The sequence below is a fragment of the Ochotona princeps genome, chromosome 2 (assembly GCF_030435755.1).
Source record: "Ochotona princeps isolate mOchPri1 chromosome 2, mOchPri1.hap1, whole genome shotgun sequence".
NCBI classification, from domain to species: domain Eukaryota; kingdom Metazoa; phylum Chordata; class Mammalia; order Lagomorpha; family Ochotonidae; genus Ochotona; species Ochotona princeps.
Window position 1 is genome coordinate 9,896,303 of NC_080833.1, and position 21,344 is coordinate 9,917,646.

General features: G+C 49.6%; 1 protein-coding gene across 3 annotated transcripts in view; it reads left to right on the forward strand.

Moving 5' to 3' along the window:
* SPEN (spen family transcriptional repressor) overlaps nucleotides 1-21,344 on the forward strand; it is a 79,588-nt gene that overhangs the window by 57,145 nt on the left and 1,099 nt on the right. For 2 of the 3 annotated variants that reach the window (XM_004592340.2, XM_058675653.1), the window contains 8 exons: nucleotides 3,737-3,862; nucleotides 4,511-4,624; nucleotides 5,621-5,734; nucleotides 7,025-7,125; nucleotides 11,154-19,272; nucleotides 19,674-20,183; nucleotides 20,277-20,471; nucleotides 20,673-20,831. In XM_004592340.2, the coding sequence (XP_004592397.2) occupies nucleotides 3,737-3,862; nucleotides 4,511-4,624; nucleotides 5,621-5,734; nucleotides 7,025-7,125; nucleotides 11,154-19,272; nucleotides 19,674-20,183; nucleotides 20,277-20,471; nucleotides 20,673-20,831 (9,438 nt within the window). The remainder of the gene's footprint in view (nucleotides 1-3,736; nucleotides 3,863-4,510; nucleotides 4,625-5,620; nucleotides 5,735-7,024; nucleotides 7,126-11,153; nucleotides 19,273-19,673; nucleotides 20,184-20,276; nucleotides 20,472-20,672; nucleotides 20,832-21,344) is intronic. The other variant, XM_058675650.1, reaches the window with a different exon arrangement.

Consider the following 21,344-nt stretch of genomic DNA (forward strand, 5'->3'; position numbering starts at 1 on the left):
ATAAATTAGTGTCTCTTTATTGTCTTGGGATTTACTAGAATTTGGTTGACTTGTTCTGGAAGCTGAATTCTCTTTTGAAATTTTAATTTCAAAATTCTATTATGCAAGTCATTGTTATTAGATTTAGGGATACAAGGATTTTTGTTCATTGTAACTCAAAAAGCTTGGATTAACTGAGTGTAGTTTGGTTATAGCTGGATAGTATTTAGGGTGTAGTTGTTGGGTCAGTAGAAAGAAAAAATAGACCAGTTACTTTTGTCTTCAGAAGACTTCTTACTAATAGTGAAGCAATCGTTCTAGCAGATTTAGTCTTTGGAGAGTAATAATTGTTCTTGGTCGAAACCACTGTTGCTGATGTTTTAGGGGTGTGTTTGTATGTATGTCTGAGTAACTGTCTATGTAAAAGGCGCTGATTTTTTTTTTCATGACATAACTTAGTCTTGTAATTGTAGCTTGTCTAAATGACATCTTTTACAAATTGGAAACAAGACATTTAAGTAGTTGGTAAAAGAGAGAAAACAAAAGAGCCATGGATTTAGAGAAATGCACCAGGAAAACATTTGTTTTTCTGTAGTTGAAAGGTGAAGTAGTAGAGACACGGATCTTCCATCTGCTGGTCGATTCCAGAAGTTCCTGTGGTTACTGAGCCTGGGCCAGGTCAAACCACTTGAGCCAAGCTCCCTGACTTCAAAGGCAAGAAGCTGGATCAGAAGCTGAGTAGCCAGTTCTCAAATCAGCACTCCCACATAGGATGCCACTTAAACAGCATCTTAATGCCTGCCCACAGGCAGATCCGTATGTAGCTGTATTACTACAGCTGCTACTTCAAATTTCTCAGCAGTACAAAAAGATGTAGTTGAGCTCAAGGGTACATTCTCATTCTCATCTCCAGGATTGCTGCAGATGCAGTGATCAATGTGTTTTGATTTTGTTTTTAAAGATTTAGCTTTTCTGGAAAGAAAGATTTACAGAGATAAGGAGACACAGAAAAAGGTTTTTCATCTGCTGGTTCACTCCCCAAGTGGCTGCAACGGCCAGAGCTGTACTAATGCAAAGCCAGGTGCTTCTTTCGCATCTCCCACATGGGTGCAGGAGCCAAAGTGGTTAGGTTGTCCTGAACCGCTTTCCCAGGCCACAAGCAGGGAGCTAGATGGGAAGTGGAGCAGCTGGGACTTTGTAATCAGTGCCCACATGGGGACCCAATGCTTGCAAGGGGAGTACTAGCCAGTTGAGCCATCATGCCAGGTCTGATGAATGTGTTTTGAGACATGGTTCCAGTGCTGGCATAGTGGTGTAGCAAGCTAGTTTTCCACCTATGGTACCAGCATCTCATGTGGGTGCCAGTTTGTGTCCTGTTAGCTCCACTTCTGATCCAGGTCCTTGCTGATGGCCTGGAAAGGTAGCAGAGGATGGCTCAAGTCCTTGGGCTCTGTTCCCCGTGGGAGACCTAAAAGCAGCTTCTGACTCCCAGCGTCAGACCTGCTCAACTCTGGCCATGTCAACTATTTGGGGAGTGAAACAGTGGATAGAATAACTCTCGCTCTATAATTCTTTCAAGTAAACTAAATAAATCTATAAAAATTAAAAATAAAAAGAGCTGTGGTTCCAAGTAAGGTGGGCAGGTCAGCATGTTGTCAGTTTCGCTGTGTTGTCAGTTGCTGGTGTCACCGCTTAAGTAACACCCAAACTTTAGGAAAATGGTCTGCTGCTTCTTGATGGTAGACGTGTTGTTGCTGGAAGAGCCTGTGAGTGACTCTGGCCACCAGTATTCATGAGACTGTGCAGGAGTTTGCATCCTACTTGCAATGAAAATGGGCTCCTGTTTGTAAATGTGATGATTTTCAGAATAGGTTCTTTCTTTCTTTTTTTTTTTTTTAAGATTTATTTATTTTTTTGGAAAGGCGGATATACAGAGAGGAGGAGAGACAGAGAGGAAGATCTTCCGTCCGAGGTTCACTCCCTCAGGAGCCGCAATGGCCGGTGCTGCGCCAATGTGAAGCCAGGAGCCTCTTCCGGGTCTCCTACGTGGGTGCAGTGTCCCAAGGCTTTGGGCCATCCTCACTGCTTTCCCAGGCCACAGGCAGGGAGCTGGATGGGAAGTGGGGCTGCCGGGATTAGAACCAGCGTCCAAATGGGATCCCGGTGCATGCAAGGCAAAGATTTTAACCACTACGCTATTGCGCCGTGCCCAGTATAGGTTATTTCTTTAGGCCTTACTTAAGCAGCCTTTTATTTTATTTTATTTTTTAATTATATTATTGATGACATTTACAGAGTTGATGAGTGTGGGAAGGGTCAAGGATCAGGAACTGAAGCCAGGAGTGACGAGTCTCCTCTGGGTCTCCCATGTGGTGCAGAGCCCAACCTCTGGGTCTCCCATGTGGTGCAGAGCCCAACCTCTGCTGCTTTCCCAGGCCACACGCAGAGCTCAACAGCTCAGCTCCAGCCATTGTGGCCATTTGGGAAGGGAACCAGCAGAAGAAAGATCTTTCTGTCTCTCCTTCTCTCTGTAAAACTCTGCTTTTGCATTAAAAATAAACTAAAATTTTATTGGAGAGAGAGAACTCATAGAGCAAGCAAGCTGCTATCCTTTTGGTTCCTACCTAAAATACTAATAAAAGCTGGGACCAAAGGCGGGAGCCAGTACTACTGTCCAGGTCTTCTGTGTGCTTGACAGACCCCCAGTAGCTTGAACCATTACTGCTGCCTCATAGGACGTGCTTTAGCAAAATTGGAAGCAGCAGCCAGAACTGGGACTCTCAATATAAAATGAGTCAGGGCCAGCATTGTGGTGTGACGTGTGAGGCTACTGTGTACCTGCATTGCCAGCATCCTCCTATATAAAGGTGCTCATTTGTGTCTTGGCAATTACTCATTGGGAGATAGGCCAAGGCTACCCACACAGAAGTTCCTGGATCCTGGTTTTTGCCTGCTCTAGCCCTGGCTGTTATAGCCTGATAACTGATAGGAGTATGTATGTAAATGAATATATGTTTTATATGCAGTTTTATTTCTGTTAGAGAGTTGCCATGCTTTGGTTTACTCAAATGTGTGCAGCAGTTGTGGCTGGACCAGGCTGAACTCTGGAGCCAAGAGCCCAGTTTGGTTCTCCCGTCGGGTGGAGGGGACCAAACAACATGAACTGTCACCGCCTGCTTCCAAGGTTGGAATTGCCAACGAAAGTGAGATCTCGACCCCGGGGAGCATTGTAGGCTGTGTGGGGCATCTTTTTTTTTTTTTTAAAGATTTATTTTTATTACAAAGTCAGATATACAGAGAGGAGGAGAGACAGAGAGGAAGATCTTCCGTCCGATGATTCACTCCCCAAGTGAGCCGCAACGGGCCGGTGCGCGCCGATCCGAAGCCGGGAACCAGGAAACTCTTCCAGGTCTCCCACGTGGGTGCAGGGTCCCAAAGCATTGGGCCGTCCTCAACTGCCTTCCCAGGCCACAAGCAGGGAGCTGGATGGGAAGTGGAGCTGCCGGGATTAGAACCGGCGCCCATATGGGATCCCGGTGTGTTCAAGGCGAGGACTTTAGCCACTAGGCCATGCCGCCGGGCCCGTGTGGGGCATCTTAACTGCTATGCTGGATGCCTGCCCCAAGATGTGCAGTTTTAACTAAGGAAATTATTTTTTTGAGAATGTGACATTTTTGAGCAATAAACAGCTTATTTGGACTATTCTGTTCATTTTCTTATTGGCATGTTGCTAAGTAGTATTGATTGGCTTTTTCAGGATATTGATATTAAGAAGGTGAATGGAGTTCCTCAGTATGCGTTCTTGCAATATTGTGATATTGCCAGTGTTTGTAAAGCTATTAAGAAGATGGATGGAGAGTACCTTGGAAATAACCGCCTCAAGGTAAGTGAATTTTGATATTGTTCTGTTCTGACTTGTTTTTAATATTTGAAGTTTTATATACGTATGTTTTACTCTTTAACGTTAAGACATGTAGTTAAGAGTACTCCTCTTTGCTTCCTCATCCTATCCTGTGATCTGAATTAATATGTGCTTAACTGGGCATGGTTACTTTTTTTTAAGATTAATTTTTATTTTATTGGAAAGTCAGATATACAGAGAGGAGGAGAGACAGAGAAGATCCTTCGTCTGTTGACTCGCTCCCCAAGTAGCTGCAATGGCCAGAGCTGCGCCGATCTAAAGCCAGGAGCCAGGAGCTTCTTCCGGGTCTCCCATGTAGATGCAGGGTCCCAAGGCTTTGGGCCTTCCTCAACTGCTTTCCCAGGCCACAAGCAGGGAGCTGGATGGGAAGTGGAGCTGCCAGGATTAGAACTCGTTCCCATAGGGATCCTGGCATGTGCAAGGCGAGGACTTTAGCCGCTGGACTACCCGTGTTGTGCCCAAGGTTACTTTTTGAACTTGCCAATTGGATTTTGACCAGTTAGTTCCGCTTGAGATAGAGATTCCTGTGGAAGACTAATTTTCTCCGAATTCTGTAATTCAGTTGTGATTATGAATTTTACTAATAGAAGTTTTGCCTTTTATACTCAGCTGGGATTTGGAAAAAGCATGCCTACAAACTGTGTGTGGCTAGATGGGCTTTCTGCAAACGTGTCAGATCAGTATTTAACGCGACATTTCTGCCGATACGGGCCCGTGGTAAAGGTAGGTGGCAGCATTGGTGTGTGCTTCCGGTTGCAACTCTGCCCTTCCTGTCCCAACTTCCAGATGCTGGTTTTCCTATTCTTTAATAGCAACCACATTAGGACTTTCTGTGCTAAAATTTTGTCCAAAAGGGTAGTTGCATCTGTTAGCTTATGATATGCACAAGGGTTTTGAAGAACTTTTTAACTACTGGAGGTGATTGATTTCAAAACTTCTCAATGCAGTAAACATAATGAAATAGAACATTTAGGGTGATTTTTGCAATTTTATCTCATTAGATTAGTCCAGATAAATATTTGTTTGTATTTATACTAAATGTATAATTAACTTGATTTTTTAAAATGCTTATGAGTTTAAACGGAATTTTGCACAACCGACCATCGCATAATCCACACAGACAGCAGGGAAGGGGTCTGTGGATCCACCTCTGTTGCGTGGAGGTGGTTTGTTCACTCTGTGTTAGGTGTGTTGCATAACTTACCTTTTGTTTATGTCTATGTCTAGTTTTTGTTACTTAAACACTTACTTGAAAGGTTGCTGGGGTGAAGAGCAGGCCAGCAGCCTTCAGGCAGCAGCGCAACTGCGTCAGGATTCACTCAGTCCGTTTCACGGACTCAGCTCTTACATTTTCTTCAGCAGTCTTTTTGTGCCAAGCTAGAAGAATACTTTGTTTAAAGTAGTAATGTAGTCCAGTCAACATGCAAAGCAAAGTGAAATATAGGAAAATGAAGACATAATGTATGGCAGGCTGTAATATCCCTGATCCCAGACGGTCTGTGCATGTGATGTGTTCACTACAGCGTGCTTCATCTGGAAAAGTCTGAATTTTTTGTTTAAGATTTATTTTGTATTCTTATTGGAAAGGCAGAGATATACAGAGAGAGAGAGTTAAAGAGAAAGATTTCTTGTCCACTGAATGTTTTTTAGAATAATATGTATTTTGCACTTGTATGTATTTTATTGGGACTGAGACTAAATCCTGTTTTTTATCAACAGGTCGTGTTTGACCGCTTGAAAGGTATGGCTCTGGTTCTCTACAATGAAATTGAATACGCACAAGCAGCTGTAAAAGAGACCAAAGGGAGGAAAATTGGCGGAAATAAAATTAAGGTATGCACAGTAACTTGAAGGTGAATCAAAACAATATTGTATTCAAATCTGACTCCCTTAGTGCCTGGCATTTGCATGTTTCACATGGCTTATAACACGTGAGTTACACCTGTTCAGTTTTAAAGGAAAATAGTAATGATTTTTATCCTCAGTGTTCTGTGGACACAGGGTCTTTTAAACATTGGCCACAGATCCTTCTCTAAAAGTCCTTTTACTCAAAATGTACACTTCTCAGTCCCCAGGCAGCTAATGGCTTGGGTATACACTGAGGACCGTGTGTACCCATCAGACTGCCAGTTAGTAGTGGGCATCTGCACACCGGGTCTCCAGGACAGCCCAGCTTCCTGGATGAGCCTGTTTCTCCCCGTTCTCCTGAAGACCTGGTGGCCACCTAAAGCCTGTTTTGCTTGTTTTGTTTTGTGTTGATTTGGATTTGTTTGAGAACTTTTTATTCATGATAGTTTGAAGGAATTTTACAAGTAGGGAAAACATGTTTTCCAAATGAGAGCTGTTGGCAGCTGATAGGCTTCATATACTTTTTTTTTTTAAAGATTTATTCATTTTATTGCAAAGTCAGATATACAGAGAGGAGGAGAGACAGAGAGGAAGATCTTCCGTCCAATGATTCACTCCCCAAGTGAGCCGCAACGGGCCGGTGCGCGCCGATCCGAAGCCGGGAACCAGGAAACTCTTCCAGGTCTCCCACGCGGGTGCAGGGTCCCAATGCATTGGGCCGTCCCCGACTGCTTTCCCAGGCCACAAGCAGGGAGCTGGATGGGAAGTGGAGCTGCCGGGATTAGAACCGGCGCCCATATGGGATCCCGGTGTGTTCAAGGCGAGGACTTTAGCCGCTGGGCCATGCCGCCGGGCCCGGCATCATATACTTTTATGGCTCTAAGGTCCAGCTGTGAAAAAATATGTCCTGCTTCTCACTACTTTACTTCATGTTTTAACTCAGTTTCCAGCAAATGTATGCACAGCAGACGTTGCTAGATTTAGTTGTTCTGATTGCTTGTCAACTGGAAAGTCCAGTAGAATCTTTCAGTTTTCCATGTTTCTGGAACTTTGAGTTACATTTGTTACCAGTATTTGTGTTCAACTTTGAAGAGATTAGGCTCAACAAGGTAAGCTTGGTTATGGGGACTGTTTCACCTCATCACAGTGGACTGCTGCCCTGAAATTTGTCCAGAAAGGACATGTTGTGAAGTGTTTTCAAAATTCAGTAAGCTTTTGTCATTAAGATCTGAAACTTGCATCAACACCTACTATTTATTTATTTTTTTAATAAAGGTGGATTTTGCAAATCGGGAAAGTCAGCTGGCATTTTATCATTGCATGGAGAAGTCTGGTCAAGATATCAGAGACTTTTATGAAATGTTAGTAGAAAGAAGGTACGTATTGTGAAGCCATCAGTGGAACATGGATTTTAATATACAAAATCAAGATGCGATGAGATTTTAGATTTTTTTATTCCTTTCTTCCAGTCTTGTCTTTTTTTTTTTTTTTTTTTAAAGATTTATTTATTTTATTACAAAGTCAGATATACAGAGAGGAGGAGAGACAGAGAGGAAGATCTTCCGTCCGATGATTCACTCCCCAAGTGAGCCGCAGCGGGCCGGTGTGTGCCGATCTGAAGCCGGGAACCAGGAACCTCTTCCAGGTCTCCCACGCGGGTGCAGGGTCCCAATGCATTGGGCCGTCTCCGACTGCTTTACCAGGCACAAGCAGGGAGCTGGATGGGAAGTGAAGCTTCCGGGATTAGAACCGGCGCCCATATGGGATCCCGGGGCTTTCAAGGCGAGGACTTTAGCCACTAGGCCACACCGCCGGGCCCCACCAGTGTTGTCTTTTCCAGAAAAACTTACATAGAAATGTAAGTTTGTTTTTATTTGTTTTTCCAATTATTAGAGAGACAGGTTGCGTCCCCAGAGGCTTGGTCCCCATTTAGTTGTGGAGTTCTGTAGCGTTCTTCCACCTGGGTGGCGGAACCCCAGTTCTGTGAGCCATCCTTTGTTACTATCAGAATCCAAGTCACAGAAGACCCAAAATCAATAGCTCTTTAGCTGGACAGTCAGTGTTTCTAGGCTGTTCTATATGTGTGTATGTTTGTGGGTTCAGAGAAAGAGAAAATATATTGTATGTGTATGTGCAAAGGGATGTGTGGCTCCCCAAAATTTGTTTGTTACACGTTTGCAGGGACGCTTAGAGGAATTATACCCGTAAGTAATGGCTATGTTAGAGACCCAGCTAAAATGTTCTTTTCTGTAAATGTAAACAATCTTCTTCACAAAACATGCTCTTCTAAAACTATTCACTTTTTGTATAGCACTACCAAATATTAGCTAATGTTAGTGATCTGATTTTGTTGTTTGGTGCTTTCCCAGTCCCGGTCATTCATTTCTGTCAGGTGGCACTTATTTCCCAGTGCAGAGAAGCACAGGGTTATTAGGCTTGACTATGATCTCAGTTTTCCCATTTGGTTTCCTATGGCAATATCCATGAGTGTGTTTCTTGTATAATTTGAGAGTCTGCCTTTTCTAGAGCAGAAGGAAAGTCTTCTGCTAAATAGCTGATGCATGAACAGCAACAGGAAGTTACTTTGTCTTCATAGTGCAGCTTAGTAATAGTAATGCAGAGCGTAGCTCCATTCGCACAGGACTGTGCCATTTATAAGGTGGTATTTTATTTGCTCCTTCTAATGCTCTTCTCAGGGCAGTCACTGTTATCCCAGGTTGGAGGTCACCGAGTATTGTAACCTGCGATTGAGGTCATGCCTACTCCTAGTGGTCGGTTGGTTGGACTGGGGAAAAGCCCTGGGTTTCTGCCAGCTGGAGCGTTGGACTTGATACCACAGTGATTCTCAGGGTGAATTTAGATGACTTTTCTACCTGCTTGTGGAGCTTGGACACCATGCAGCTCTCTCCAGACCTCCTCTCCTGCAAGTCCTTGTGTCCCACAGAGCCTTTCGTGTGCAAGTGCTGCACTGTGGTGTCGCCTGCTGGAGTGGAGTTTCTTGAGGGAAGGACTGCTTGTTTGCTTTCGTAGTCATGGGTCCAGAAAAGTATTCGTTCATGTGAACATTGCTCCAGCGCGAATGTTTATATATGTACCTGTTGGCTTCTGTGAATTTTTATATAGTTTTGAATATAGTCATTTTGTTATATTTTGTGGAGTCTTTTTTTTTTTTTTTTTTTTAATTGAAAGAAAGAGTGACAGATGCATGGAGATTTTTTTAATCTTCTGGTTCACTCCCCAAATATCTGCCACTGCTGGGGAAGGGCCTAACTGAAACCACAAGCCTGGACCTCACTCTAGGTCTCCCACTGGGTGTGCTGGATTGGCAGCAGAGGGGCCAGGCCTCAAAGTAGGCACTCCGGGACGGGATGCAGGGCTCCCAGGTGGCAATACCTACTGCACCAAATGGCCATCCCAAATTTGCTTTATTTTTAAAATGTACTGTGTAAAAGTATGACTCACGTCTACCATTAACGTGGGCAGTGATGGTGACTGGATGTATTACTCACTTGAGAACATTTTAAAAATATGTTATGCATTAGCTTTCATGTAAGAAATTGTTACTTTTTTAGCGTATGCATTTCTGCATATATCAAGTAAACTAGCTTGGATGTATGCCTAGTGGCATTGCTTACATTGTGGTTCATTGGTGTTTAGGCAAAGAATCCAATTCCTATGGAACTATAGAAGTATTATCTTGAATCCAGTTAAAGCAGATACTATTAATAGATTTTTATGATTATTATTTTTGTCCTAAGAAGATTCAGTGTGAGAATGTGTGTGTGTGTGTGTATTTATATATAATTGTCATTTATCTTTCCAGCATTTGAATGTTCAGGGTAGATGCTTCATTTGCTGTTCACAGGGATTAGAGCATCACATCGCAGCAGCTTTAACTTTTTTTTTTAAGACTTGTTTGGTTTATTTGAAAGGCAGAGTGACAGGGAGAGACAGAGAAAGAGATCTTTCATTTGCTAGTTCACTCCCCAAAATGGGCCCAGTGGTTAGCGCTGGTCCTCACTGAAGCCAGGAGCCAGGCACTCCACCTGGGACGCCTTCTGCTGTTTTGCCAAGTGCATTATCGGGGAGATAGATCGTAAGCAGTGCATCTGGGACGCAAACTAATGCTCTGAGGTGGGATACCAGTGTTGCAGTGGAGGCTTGGTCTGCTGCACCGCAGTGCTGGCCCCAGAGCCTGTGCTTTTCAGGGGCTTAAGTGCTCATTTTGTGAACCACTAATGGCAATACTGAAAATGAATTGTGAGAATGACTGCAAGTGAAATAATTGATTGACTTCTGTTATGGGGTATTTGTTTTTACATAATATACTAACTTTTGTATACGGATTTCATCCACTTTTGAATTCACTGGATAGTTACTGCGGAAGGAAAGCAGCAGGAACTCCTTTAAGATGGGGGTGTTTGAAGCCATGGCTGGTTTATTACTTGGTAGTTCGGGCAGAATGACAACAGATCTACAGAGGGTCTCGAGAAAACATCCAAGACGATGCTGGGGAAGTTGTTCCAGATGGTACTAGTCATCTTACAGGCTCTAGGAGAAAAAGTATCAGTTTGTAAGTAGAGCTCAGAGAGTTTAGCTCCCAAATTATTTTTTGTGAATTGAGAGAGAGGTATTATCAGTATTATCAGTATCATACAGGTAATAGAGGTGATAAGACTTTTAATGATTTTGTCTGTTGTTCCAAATGCTGCATTTATTTCCCAGATGGTGGTAAGAGTATCTTTGTGTGGAAAGTAGTTCTGAAAGGGTTAGGAATACCTGGCTTCGAACCAGGCTAGATCTGAATGGTGCAGCCACTTAGGGCTGCAACTGTTTCTGTCTTTGGAGCTCTCTGTTTCTCCTTCTCTCTCTTTTTAAATATGTCTTTCAAAAAAAAAAACAAATAAGTTTTAACAAAAGAGGTAGGAATATGGAACTATGATAACATTTACTAACTAGTGTCTTTCCTGTCACTGCTTCTTAGGAGCAAAGAAAAAATAACGTAGGTTATCTGATTGAAAATGTTCTAACAGCCACATTAGTTGTACCTAGCTAGCTCAATGTACCTAAAATACTGTTTCAGCATAGAATCAATTTAAATATATTATTGAAGCCTTTTCTTTTTTAACTAAGTCTCTGAAATCTGGTCTGTATTTTGTTTACATATATTTCAGTTCCGACGAGTGCTCACAGCCAGTAGCTAGCCAAAGCTGGAGCTTACCAGTTGTATTGGAAAGCTACTACTTTATTTTAATTTTTTAAATTTTATTTTATTTTATCTTATCTTATTCATGTAACAAATGATTTAAGTAATGTCCAGGACCTCAGAGACAGACTTCCTGATCTCCTGAATGTGATGTGATTTGTACATGATAAGGAATGACATGATTTTCTTCTTTGGCAGAGAGGAACGCAGAGGGTCCTATGACTACAGCCAAGATCGCACTTATTACGACACTGTCCGTGCGCCAGGCACATATCCTGAGGACTCCAGGCGGGACTATGCAGCCCGAGGGAGAGAGTTCTATTCAGAGTGGGAAACTTACCAAGGAGACTACTATGAATCACGCTACTATGACGACCCTCGAGAATACAGGGATTACAGGAGTGATCCTTACGAGCAAGATATCCGGGAGTACAGTTACAGGCAAAGGGAACGAGAAAGAGAAAGAGAGAGATTTGACTCTGACCGTGACAGAGACCATGAGAGGAGGCCCACTGAACGGAGTCAGAGTCCAGTTCACCTGCGGCGGCCACAGAGCCCTGGAGCCTCCCCCTCACAAGCGGAGAGATTGCCTGGGGACCCGGAGAGAAGGCTGTACAGCCGGTCCTCAGACCGGAGCGGGAGCTGCAGCTCACTGTCCCCGCCAAGGTACGAGAAAGTCGACAAGTCTCGTTTGGAACGCTATACAAAAAATGAAAAGACAGACAAAGAACGAACTTTTGATCCTGAAAGAGGAGAGAGACGATTAATACGGAAGGAAAAAGTGGAAAAGGACAAACCTGACAAGCAGAAGCGGAAAGGAAAAGTTCATTCCCCTAGTTCTCAGTCTTCCGAAACAGACCAAGAAAATGAGAGAGAGCAGAGTCCTGGGAAGCCAAGGAGTTCTAATAAACTGAGCAGAGAGAAAGTGGACAAAGAAGGAATTGCAAAAAATCGTCTAGAACTCATGCCGTATGTGGTTTTGACTCGAGTCAAAGAGAAAGAGGGAAAAGTTATCGAGCACAGTCCTTTGGAAAAGCCAAAGTCCAAGCTTGATAATGACTCTCTCAAGTCTTCTGCTCTAGATCAGAAACTTCAAGCCTCTCAGACAGAGCCTGCCAAGTCAGACTTGTCTAAACTGGAATCTGCTAGAATGAAAGTGCCAAAGGACAAGGGGCTTTCCAGCCATGTTGATGTGGTGGACAAGGAGAGCAGGGTCAAAGCCAGAAAGCACCTCAAGCCAGAGCAGCCTGCAGACGGGGTGAGCGCCACGGGGCTGGAGAAGCTGGAAGCCAGGAGGAGACGTTTTGCAGATTCGGGTTTGAAAGCAGATAGGCAAAAGCCAGAGGTCAAGAAGAGCAGTCCAGATGCGGAAGAAGCTCGGGGACTTGTTAAAAAGCAGCCTGACACATCATCTAAAGATGGCACTCTGCTGAGAGAAGGAGAGCCTGAAAGAAAGACGGTGAGAAAAGATGTTCCTAAGAGAGAATCTAAAAAAATCAAACTGGACAGACTGAATGCTGCGCCCAGCCCCAAAGATGGGCCCGAGCTCCCCAATGCTTCTGTGGGGTCTGGATCAAGGGCCAGCTCAGACCCGCAGTCAAGACTGGCAGAGCCAGCAGGGGAGTCTGTGGAAAGTCAAGAGGTGCAACCCAAGAAACCTGTCTCTTCCAAACCACAGAGCAAACAGCTGCAGCCGGCAGAGGATCAAGGCCCAGAGAGAGAGGATGCTAGGAAAAACTACTGCACCCTTCACGACGAAACACCTGACCGTAAATCGAGCCAAGAGAAACCACATCCAGTAAATCCAGAGGAAAAAATTGGCATTGACATTGATCACACACAGAGCTACCGAAAACAAATGGAGCAGAGCCGTAGAAAGCAGCAGATGGAGATGGAAATAGCCAAGTCCGAGAAGTTTGGCAGTCCTAAAAAGGACGTAGATGACTATGAAAGACGTAGCCTTGTTCATGAGGTGGGCAAACCCCCACAGGATGTCACCGATGACTCGCCTCCCAGCAAAAAGAAAAGGCTGGATCATGTAGACTTCGACGTCTGTACCAAGAGAGAGAGGAATTACAGAAGTTCACGCCAAGTCAGTGAAGATTCGGAAAGGACTGGTTGTTCTCCCAGTACCCGCCATGGCTCCTTCCATGAAGATGATGATGCTCTGGGGCCCCCTAGGCTCATGTCAGTGAAAGGGTCCCCTAAAGTAGATGAGAAAGGTCTCCCCTATTCTACCTTAACTGTCAGAGAAGAGTCCTTAAAATTCAATCCGTACGATTCCAGTAGGAGAGAACAGATGGCAGACATGGCCAAGATGAAGCTCTCTGTCCTGAACTCCGAAGAGGATCTGGGTCGCTGGGATGCTCAGCTGAAGCAGGATGCCAGCAGGTTTGATGTGAGTTTCCCAAACAGCATAATTAAGAGAGACAGTCTTCGAAAGAGGTCTGTGCGTGATCTGGAGCCGGGCGAGGTGCCTTCCGACTCTGATGAGGACGGGGAATGCAAACCCCACTCCCCCAGAGCCTCCGCCCTCTATGAGACTTCTCGGCTGTCTTTTTTATTGAGGGACAGAGAGGACAAACTACGGGACCGAGATGAAAGACTGCCAAGTTCTCTAGAAAGGAACAGATTTTACTCTTTTGCACTGGATAAGACAATTACACCAGACACTAAAGCTTTGCTTGAGAGAGCTAAATCCCTCTCCTCGTCTCGAGAGGAGAACTGGTCTTTTCTTGATTGGGACTCCCGCTTTGCTAATTTTCGAAATAACAAAGATAAAGAAAAAGTTGACTCTGCTCCAAGACCTATTCCATCCTGGTACATGAAAAAGAAGAAAATTAGGACAGATTCAGAAGGGAAAATGGACGATAAAAAAGATGACCATAAAGAGGAAGAGCAGGAAAGGCAAGAATTATTTGCTTCTCGTTTTTTACACAGTTCAATCTTTGAACAAGATTCCAAGCGCTTACAGCATCTGGAGAGAAAGGAGGAAGAGCCAGACTTTGTTTGTGGAAGGTTGTATGGGAGGCAGACATCAGATGGCACCAGCAGCACAGCTGATTTGATTCAAGAGCCAGTCGTTTTGTTCCATAGCAGATTCATGGAGCTCACACGAATGCAGCAGAAAGAAAAAGAAAAAGATCAAAAACCGAAAGAGGTTGAGAAACCAGAAGAGACAGAGAGTCATCCCAAGACGCCAGAGTGTGCTTCTGAGAATAAAGAGTCAGAGCTGAAGGTGCCAGCTGCCGGTGGGCCTCCTGGCGGCCAAGCTGGAACTCCAGAGCCAGCAGCGTCAGCGCCAGAGAAGGCGACCGGCGAGAAGACGGGGGACGAGCCTTCTGTCACAGAAGAGAAGGCCGTCGAGCCTGTCCCTGTCGCAGATGAAGCAAAACCTGTGTCTGAACCAGCCCCTGTTCTTGCGGAACAACCCGAACAAGCAGATTTGCCTCCAGGAGTAGATATCAGTCAAGGTGCTGCCGGGGCTGCTGGGGCTGCTGGGGCGGAGGAACGTGTCTCTGTTGACCCACCACCTTCTCTGGATGCTAAGCCTCCAACTCCTGGGGCCTCCTATTCCCAGGGAGAGAGCACTGTGGCTCCAGAAGCTGATAGTGCTCAGCCGCTTGCAAAGCCAACACGGAAGGCAGAGGAAGCTGAGGAGCCAAAGGCCGAAAAGCCACACTCACCTGCTTGCGATGAGCCTGCTGCAAGTCAGAAAGCTGAAGTTGCCTCTGAGGCTCTGCCCCAAGTGTCCGAGGACTTGGAGGTTGACCCTCCAACTGCTGTAAAAGATAAAAAGCCAAACAAAAGTAAGCGTTCTAAGACCCCAGTCCAGGCAGCTGCAGCAAGCACTGTGGAGAAGCCCGTCACGAGGAAGAGTGAGAGAATAGACCGGGAGAAGCTAAAGCGATCCAGTTCTCCCCGCGGGGAAGCACAGAAGCTTTTAGAACTGAAGATGGAGGCAGAGAAAATTACAAGGACTGCTTCAAAAAACTCTGCTGGGGACCCCGAGCATCCTGAACCAAGCTTGCCGCTCAGCCGCACCAGGCGCCGGAACGTCAGGAGTGTTTACGCCACCATGGCTGACCGCGAAAGCCGCTCTCCGGCCAAAGAGCCCACGGAGCAACCCAGGGTAACCCGAAAACGATTGGAGCGAGAACTTCAGGAAGCCGCAGCAGTTCCCACCACCCCTCGCAGGGGAAGGCCTCCAAAGACGCGCCGTCGGGCCGAAGAGGATGATGATGAGGCCAAAGAGCCCACAGAGACACTCAAGCCTGAAGGTTGGAGATCCCCGCGATCTCAGAAATCGGCGGCCGGAGGCCTCCAGGGAAGAAAGGGGAGAAATGAAGCCAGAGTTGATCCTGAGCGTCCTGAGGCCACTGCTGAGGAGAGTGCCCAGGTCCCCGCTAAGGAAAGTAACGCCAAGTCCAAGACTGATAAAGAAGCAGCAGCGACTGAGCAGAAATGCGATAGGAAAGAAAGCACGGACAGAAACATCCCCGAGGTAGCTGCAGCTGAAGTGGTGGAGAAAAAGCCAGCCCCTGAAAAAACCTCCAAATCCAAGAGAGGCAGATCCCGCAGTGTGAGGTCAGCCATGGACAGATCTGCAAGTCTGAAAAGTGTGGAGGCCACCGCCAGTCCCGGCGTGGCTGCGGGGCAGGCCACAGTGAAGGAAGCTGGGGTCGTAGCCGTCTCCCCTGAGAAAAGCAAGACTTCTCCAAAGGACGATACTCTACCATCTCAATTGAAAAATGACTGTGTGGATGCAGACGGGGAGGCAGAGAAGGAGGACACGTCTGCCTCCCCGGAAACCACCCAGCTAGCTAAGCAGATGGAGCTGGAGCGGGCCGTGGAGAACATCGCCAAGCTCACCGAAAGCGCCGCCGCGGCGTACAAGGCAGCAGGTGCACCCGAGGGCCTTGCTTCAGAGGACAAGCCCACACAGCAGGCAAGTGAAACAGAGCTGGCCGCGGCCATTGGCTCCATCATCAACGACATTTCTGGGGAACCAGAAAACTTCCCAGCCTCTGCGCCTTACTCGGCAGACTCTCAGACACATGTGCAGCCTCCTGAGGAAGGAGTGGAGCCTGAGACCAATGAGGCGGTGTCTGGCATCTTGGAGACTGAGACGTCCACAGAGTCTTCTAGGCCAGCAGCCAGTGCCGCTGACCCCTCAACAGGGCCAGCGAATGCAGAGAGAATCAAGGAATCCAGAGAGAACAGCAGCGAAAGCTCGCCACCAGCACAGGAAGCCAAAGGGCCAAAAGAAGCAGAAGTTGCCCAGGTGCGGAAGGACAAGGGGCGCCAGAAGACAACCCGCTCGCGCCGCAAACGGAATACAAACAAGAAGGCAGGGGCTGCCCCAGAGCCGCATGCCTCCAAGGCGGAGCTCACTGCTTCCAGCGAGGGGACGACTGAGGGGACGGTGGTGCCACCCCCAGAACCTCCCCAGGAGGAGGAGCAGAGCAAAAAGCCCCCCTCCTCTCCTGCCCCGGCACATGCTTCTGATCCAAGCGAGTCTCCGCCTGCGGAGTGCGTGTCTCAAGAGAGCACTGTTGCTGAAGAGAGAACGCCACCCAGTGCCCCGGCCCTCCCAGAGCTGCCCCCTCCTGCCCAGCTGGTACCCGTGGATGATGAGCCGCAAGCCAGGTTCAAGGTGCATTCAGTCATCGAAAGTGACCCCGTGACACCTCCCAGCGACTCAAGTGTACCCCCACCTACAATTCCTTCTGTGACGCCCGTAAAGCTGCCCCCACCTGCTGCCTCTGGGGGGATCGCACACCAGAGTCCCCCTGCTAAGGTGACAGAGTGGATCACAAGGCAGGAGGAGCCCCGGGCTCCGTCCACTCCGTCCCCAGCTCTTCCCCCAGACACAAAGGCCTCTGATGTTGACACCAGCTCCAGTACATTGAGGAAAATCCTCATGGACCCCAAGTACGTGTCAGCCACGGGCATCACCTCCACGAGTGTCACCACAGCCATTGCAGAGCCTGTCAGTGCCACCCCTTGCCTGCATGAGGCACCGCCCCTCGCAGCTGAACCAAAAAGGCCTCTTTTGGAAGAAAAAACACCAGCTGCAGTTACCAGCCCCTGTGACACTCAAGTCCCGGAGGTGCCGGTGGCAGCTGACAAGGAGAAGGTGGCTCCAGTCATTGCTCCCAAAATCACTTCTGTGATCAGCCGGATGCCTGTCAGCATTGACTTGGAGAATTCCCAGAAGATCACCCTGGCGAAACCCGCTCCGCAGACCCTCACTGGCCTGGTGAGCGCCCTGACGGGCCTGGTGAATGTCTCCCTGGTGCCCGTGAATGCCCTGAAGGGCCCTGTAAAGGGCTCCATGGCCACGCTGAAGGGCTTGGTGAGCACGCCTGCAGGGCCTGTCAACGTCCTGAAGGGGCCTGTCAACGTCCTCACGGGGCCCGTGAACGTCCTCACGGCCCCTGTGAACGCCACCACAGGCATGGTGAATGCCGCCACGGGCACCATCAACGCCACGGGGCCAGTGAACGCCGGTGCCATCACGGTCGCAGCCGCAACAGTGACTGCGGCAGCTGGTGGGGTGACCAGCACAGCTGGCGCAGTGACCGCAGCTGGTGCCGTGATTGCACCGTCAGCCAAGTGCAAACCGAGAGCCAGCACTAACGAGAATAGTCGGTTCCACCCTGGGTCTATGTCCGTGATCGACGAGCGGCCGGCCGAGACGGGCTCTGGCGCAGGGCTGCGTGTGAACACTTCCGAAGGGGTTGTCCTTCTGAGCTACTCGGGGCAGAAGACAGAAGGCCCCCAGCGGATCAGTGCCAAGATCAGTCAGATCCCCCCTGCTAGTGCGATGGACATTGAGTTCCAGCAGTCGGTGTCCAAGTCCCAGGTCAAAGCTGACTGTGTCACGCCATCCCAGGCCACAGCCAAAGGCCCTCAGGCCCCTTCAGGCTATGCGAACGTGGCCACCCATTCCACTTTGGTCCTGACTGCCCAGACGTACAACGCGTCTCCTGTGATCTCCTCTGTGAAGCCTGACCGGCCATCCTTGGAGAAGCCCGAGCCCATCCACCTCTCGGTGTCTGCGCCGGTCACTCAGGGAGGCACGGTGAAGGTCCTCACGCAGGGCATCAACACACCTCCCGTGCTGGTCCACAACCAGTTGGTCCTCACCCCCAGCATCGTAACCACTAACAAGAAGCTTGCTGACCCTGTCACTCTCAAGATAGAGACCAAGGTCCTTCAGCCAGCTAATCTGGGATCCACTCTCACTCCTCACCACGCTCCTGCTCTGCCCAGCAAACTGCCTGCGGAAGTGAACCATGTCAGCGCGGGACCTAGCACCCCGACAGATCGAACTGGCCCCCACTTGGCAACCACAAAGCCAGACACACACTCTGCCAGACCCAGTGGGCCTGCCTCCTCCCCGTTCCCAAGGGCGTGCCACCCCAGCAGCACCACCTCCGCTGCATTGTCTACCAATGCCACAGTCATGCTGGCCGCGGGGATCCCAGTGCCTCAGTTCATCTCCAGCATCCACCCAGAGCAGTCTGTCATTATGCCGCCCCACAGCATCACCCAGACTGTGTCCCTCGGCCACTTGTCCCAGGGTGAGGTGAGAATGAGCACCCCCACCCTGCCCAGCATCACCTACAGCATTCGACCAGAGACCTTGCACTCCCCTCGGGCTCCCCTGCAGCCCCAGCAGATTGAGGTCAGGGCCCCCCCGCGTGTGGGGACGCCCCAGCCAGCAGCTGCTGGTGTGCCTGCCCTGGCCTCCCAGCACCCCCCTGAGGACGAAGTCCAGTATCACCTCCCCGTGGCTCGCGCTGCGGCCCCAGTGCAGTCTGAGGTGCTGGTCATGCAGTCTGAGTACCGGTTGCACCCGTACACCGTGCCCCGAGACGTAAGGATCATGGTGCATCCGCATGTGACGGCAGTCAGCGAGCAGCCCCGCGTGGCAGATGGGGTCGTGAAGGCCCCACTAGCCAGCAAGGCCCCCCAGCAGCCAGTGAAAGAAGCTGCCAAGACATCAGATGCCAAAGCAGCCCCTGCGCCTGTGCCTGCGCCTGCCCCTGTCCCCGCCCCTGCCCCTGCCCCTCACGGTGAGGCGCGCATACTCACCGTCACCCCTAGCAACCAACTCCAGGGGCTGCCTTTGACACCCCCTGTGGTGGTGACCCATGGGGTGCAGATTGTGCACTCCAGTGGGGAGCTGTTTCAGGAGTACAGGTACGGCGACATCCGGACTTACCACGCCCCAGCTCAGCTCACTCATGCCCAGTTCCCTGCCGCTTCCTCAGTTGGCCTGACTTCACGGACCAAGGTCCCTGCGCAGGTGAGAAGGCCTGTCTGTGGGCATCCACTTGGGCCCAGTAGGCTTGGATGTAGAAATGTGTTAGAAAGCTGGCAGCACAGTGGTGGAGTAGCAGGTGAGCTGGTCAGGTGCTCCTGAAAATACAGCAGCCAGTGGCGGGGCGTGATGAGGAACCTCCTGCAGCACTGCCCATACCCGGGCGACACTGGAGGGGCTGGAGAGGGGAGGGGTTCTTTGTGGGCATGATTGGCATGGTGGCTCTTGCTGCCTGCAGGCATGGAGAGGGTCAGAAAAGTAGCTGGGTTTAGAGGAGATGCGCTCTGACCTTTGCCCTGAGGCCCATTGGGCCAACTGTGGGGTCGGGTGGTGCTTATTGGCGTGGACTCTGACGGCAGCCCCTTTGCCTTTGCTGTTCCCTCCAGGGTCCTCCAGAAAGTGAGCCCTTGCCACCCGCACAACCCTCGCAGTCCTCACAGCCTGTCCCACCTGTGCCATCCCCGCAGTCTGCTCAGCCTGCCCTGCCTTGCCAGCCGTCACAGCTCAGCCAGCCTGGCCAGCCATCAAGCAGCAAGGTGCCTCAAGTCTCGCAGGAGGCCAAGGGGACCCAGACTGGGGGAGTCGAGCAGCTTCGCCTCCCGGCTGGCCCTCCCAGCAGGCCCTCGGAGTCCCTTGCCCAGCTGCAGAGGGCCCAGGTGGAAGCAGGCCAGACTTCCCACCCTTCCCCTGTCTCTGTCTCCATGAAGCCTGACCTCCAGGCCCCTCTTCCTGCTCAGGCTGCCCCAAAACAGCCATTGTTTGTCACCACGGCCTCTGGCCCCAGCACCCCGCCAGGCCTGGCTCTGCCACACGCTGAAGCCCAGCCAAGCCCCAAGCCAGATGCCTCACCACACTTGACATCCCAGAGACCTGTGGACATGGTCCAACTTCTGAAGGTAAACCCCAGTTGGGGCTGCTTCTTGGTGGCTGTGCCCAGTGCAGCTCAGCTTGGCAGCCCTTCCGCTAACTCTTTGTCTCCCTGTGAGCAGAAGTACCCCATCGTGTGGCAGGGCCTGTTGGCCCTCAAGAATGACACAGCTGCCGTGCAGCTCCACTTTGTGTCTGGCAACAACGTGCTGGCGCATCGTTCCCTGCCGCTCTCCGAGGGAGGCCCCCCACTGCGGATAGCCCAGAGGATGCGGCTGGAGGCCTCGCAGCTGGAAGGGGTTGCCCGGAGGATGACGGTGAGATTGGCAGGCCCTGGGGAAGCCCCCGCCCACCTGTCTGGGCTCTCAGGTTCCTGGAACCTGGGGGTGTAAGGCCCGTGGGCCCAGCAGCAGTCAGAGCAGCAGCTGTTACGGGGGACTGGGCACCTCAGGGGTTGGCCTGGGTTGCTGCTGGCCAGGAATCCCCCGTTCACGGTGGCTGGCCTGTCTCTGTCACAGGTGGAGACAGATTACTGTCTGTTGCTGGCTCTGCCCTGTGGCCGTGACCAAGAAGACGTCGTGAGCCAGACTGAATCTCTCAAGGCTGCCTTTATCACCTACCTGCAAGCCAAGCAGGCAGCTGGGATCATCAATGTTCCCAATCCTGGCTCCAATCAGGTTGGTCTGGATTTTCCTTTTTACCGGGATGGGAGTGTGCACAGGGTACTGGCTAGTCGAGAGCAAACTGCACAGTAAGTCTGCTGGCTGGGCTTGCCAAGGCCAGCTGCGGTAACACAGGGGCAGTGAGGGCAAAGGGTTGCCAGCATGCACCTCCGCGGGGGAGTCGGGGAGCAGCTGAGGACAGATTGTGTTTGAGACAGACAGCAGCCTTCAGTTTGCTGGTTTACTTCCTGTGTGTCCACAGCAGCTGGCTCTGGGCCAGGCCAAAGCCAGGAGCCCAGGATTTCTTTTCTCTTTTTTAAATTTTTTTTAAAAAAGGTTTATTTTTATTACAAAGTCAGATATACGGAGAGAGTAGGAGAGACAGAGAGGAAGATCTTCCATCCAATGTTTCACTCCCCAAGTGAGCCGCAACGGGCCGGTGCGCGCCGAACCAAAGCCAGGAACCAGGAACCTCTTCCGGGTCTCCCACGCGGGTGCAGGGTCCCAAATCCTTGGGCCGTCCTCGAC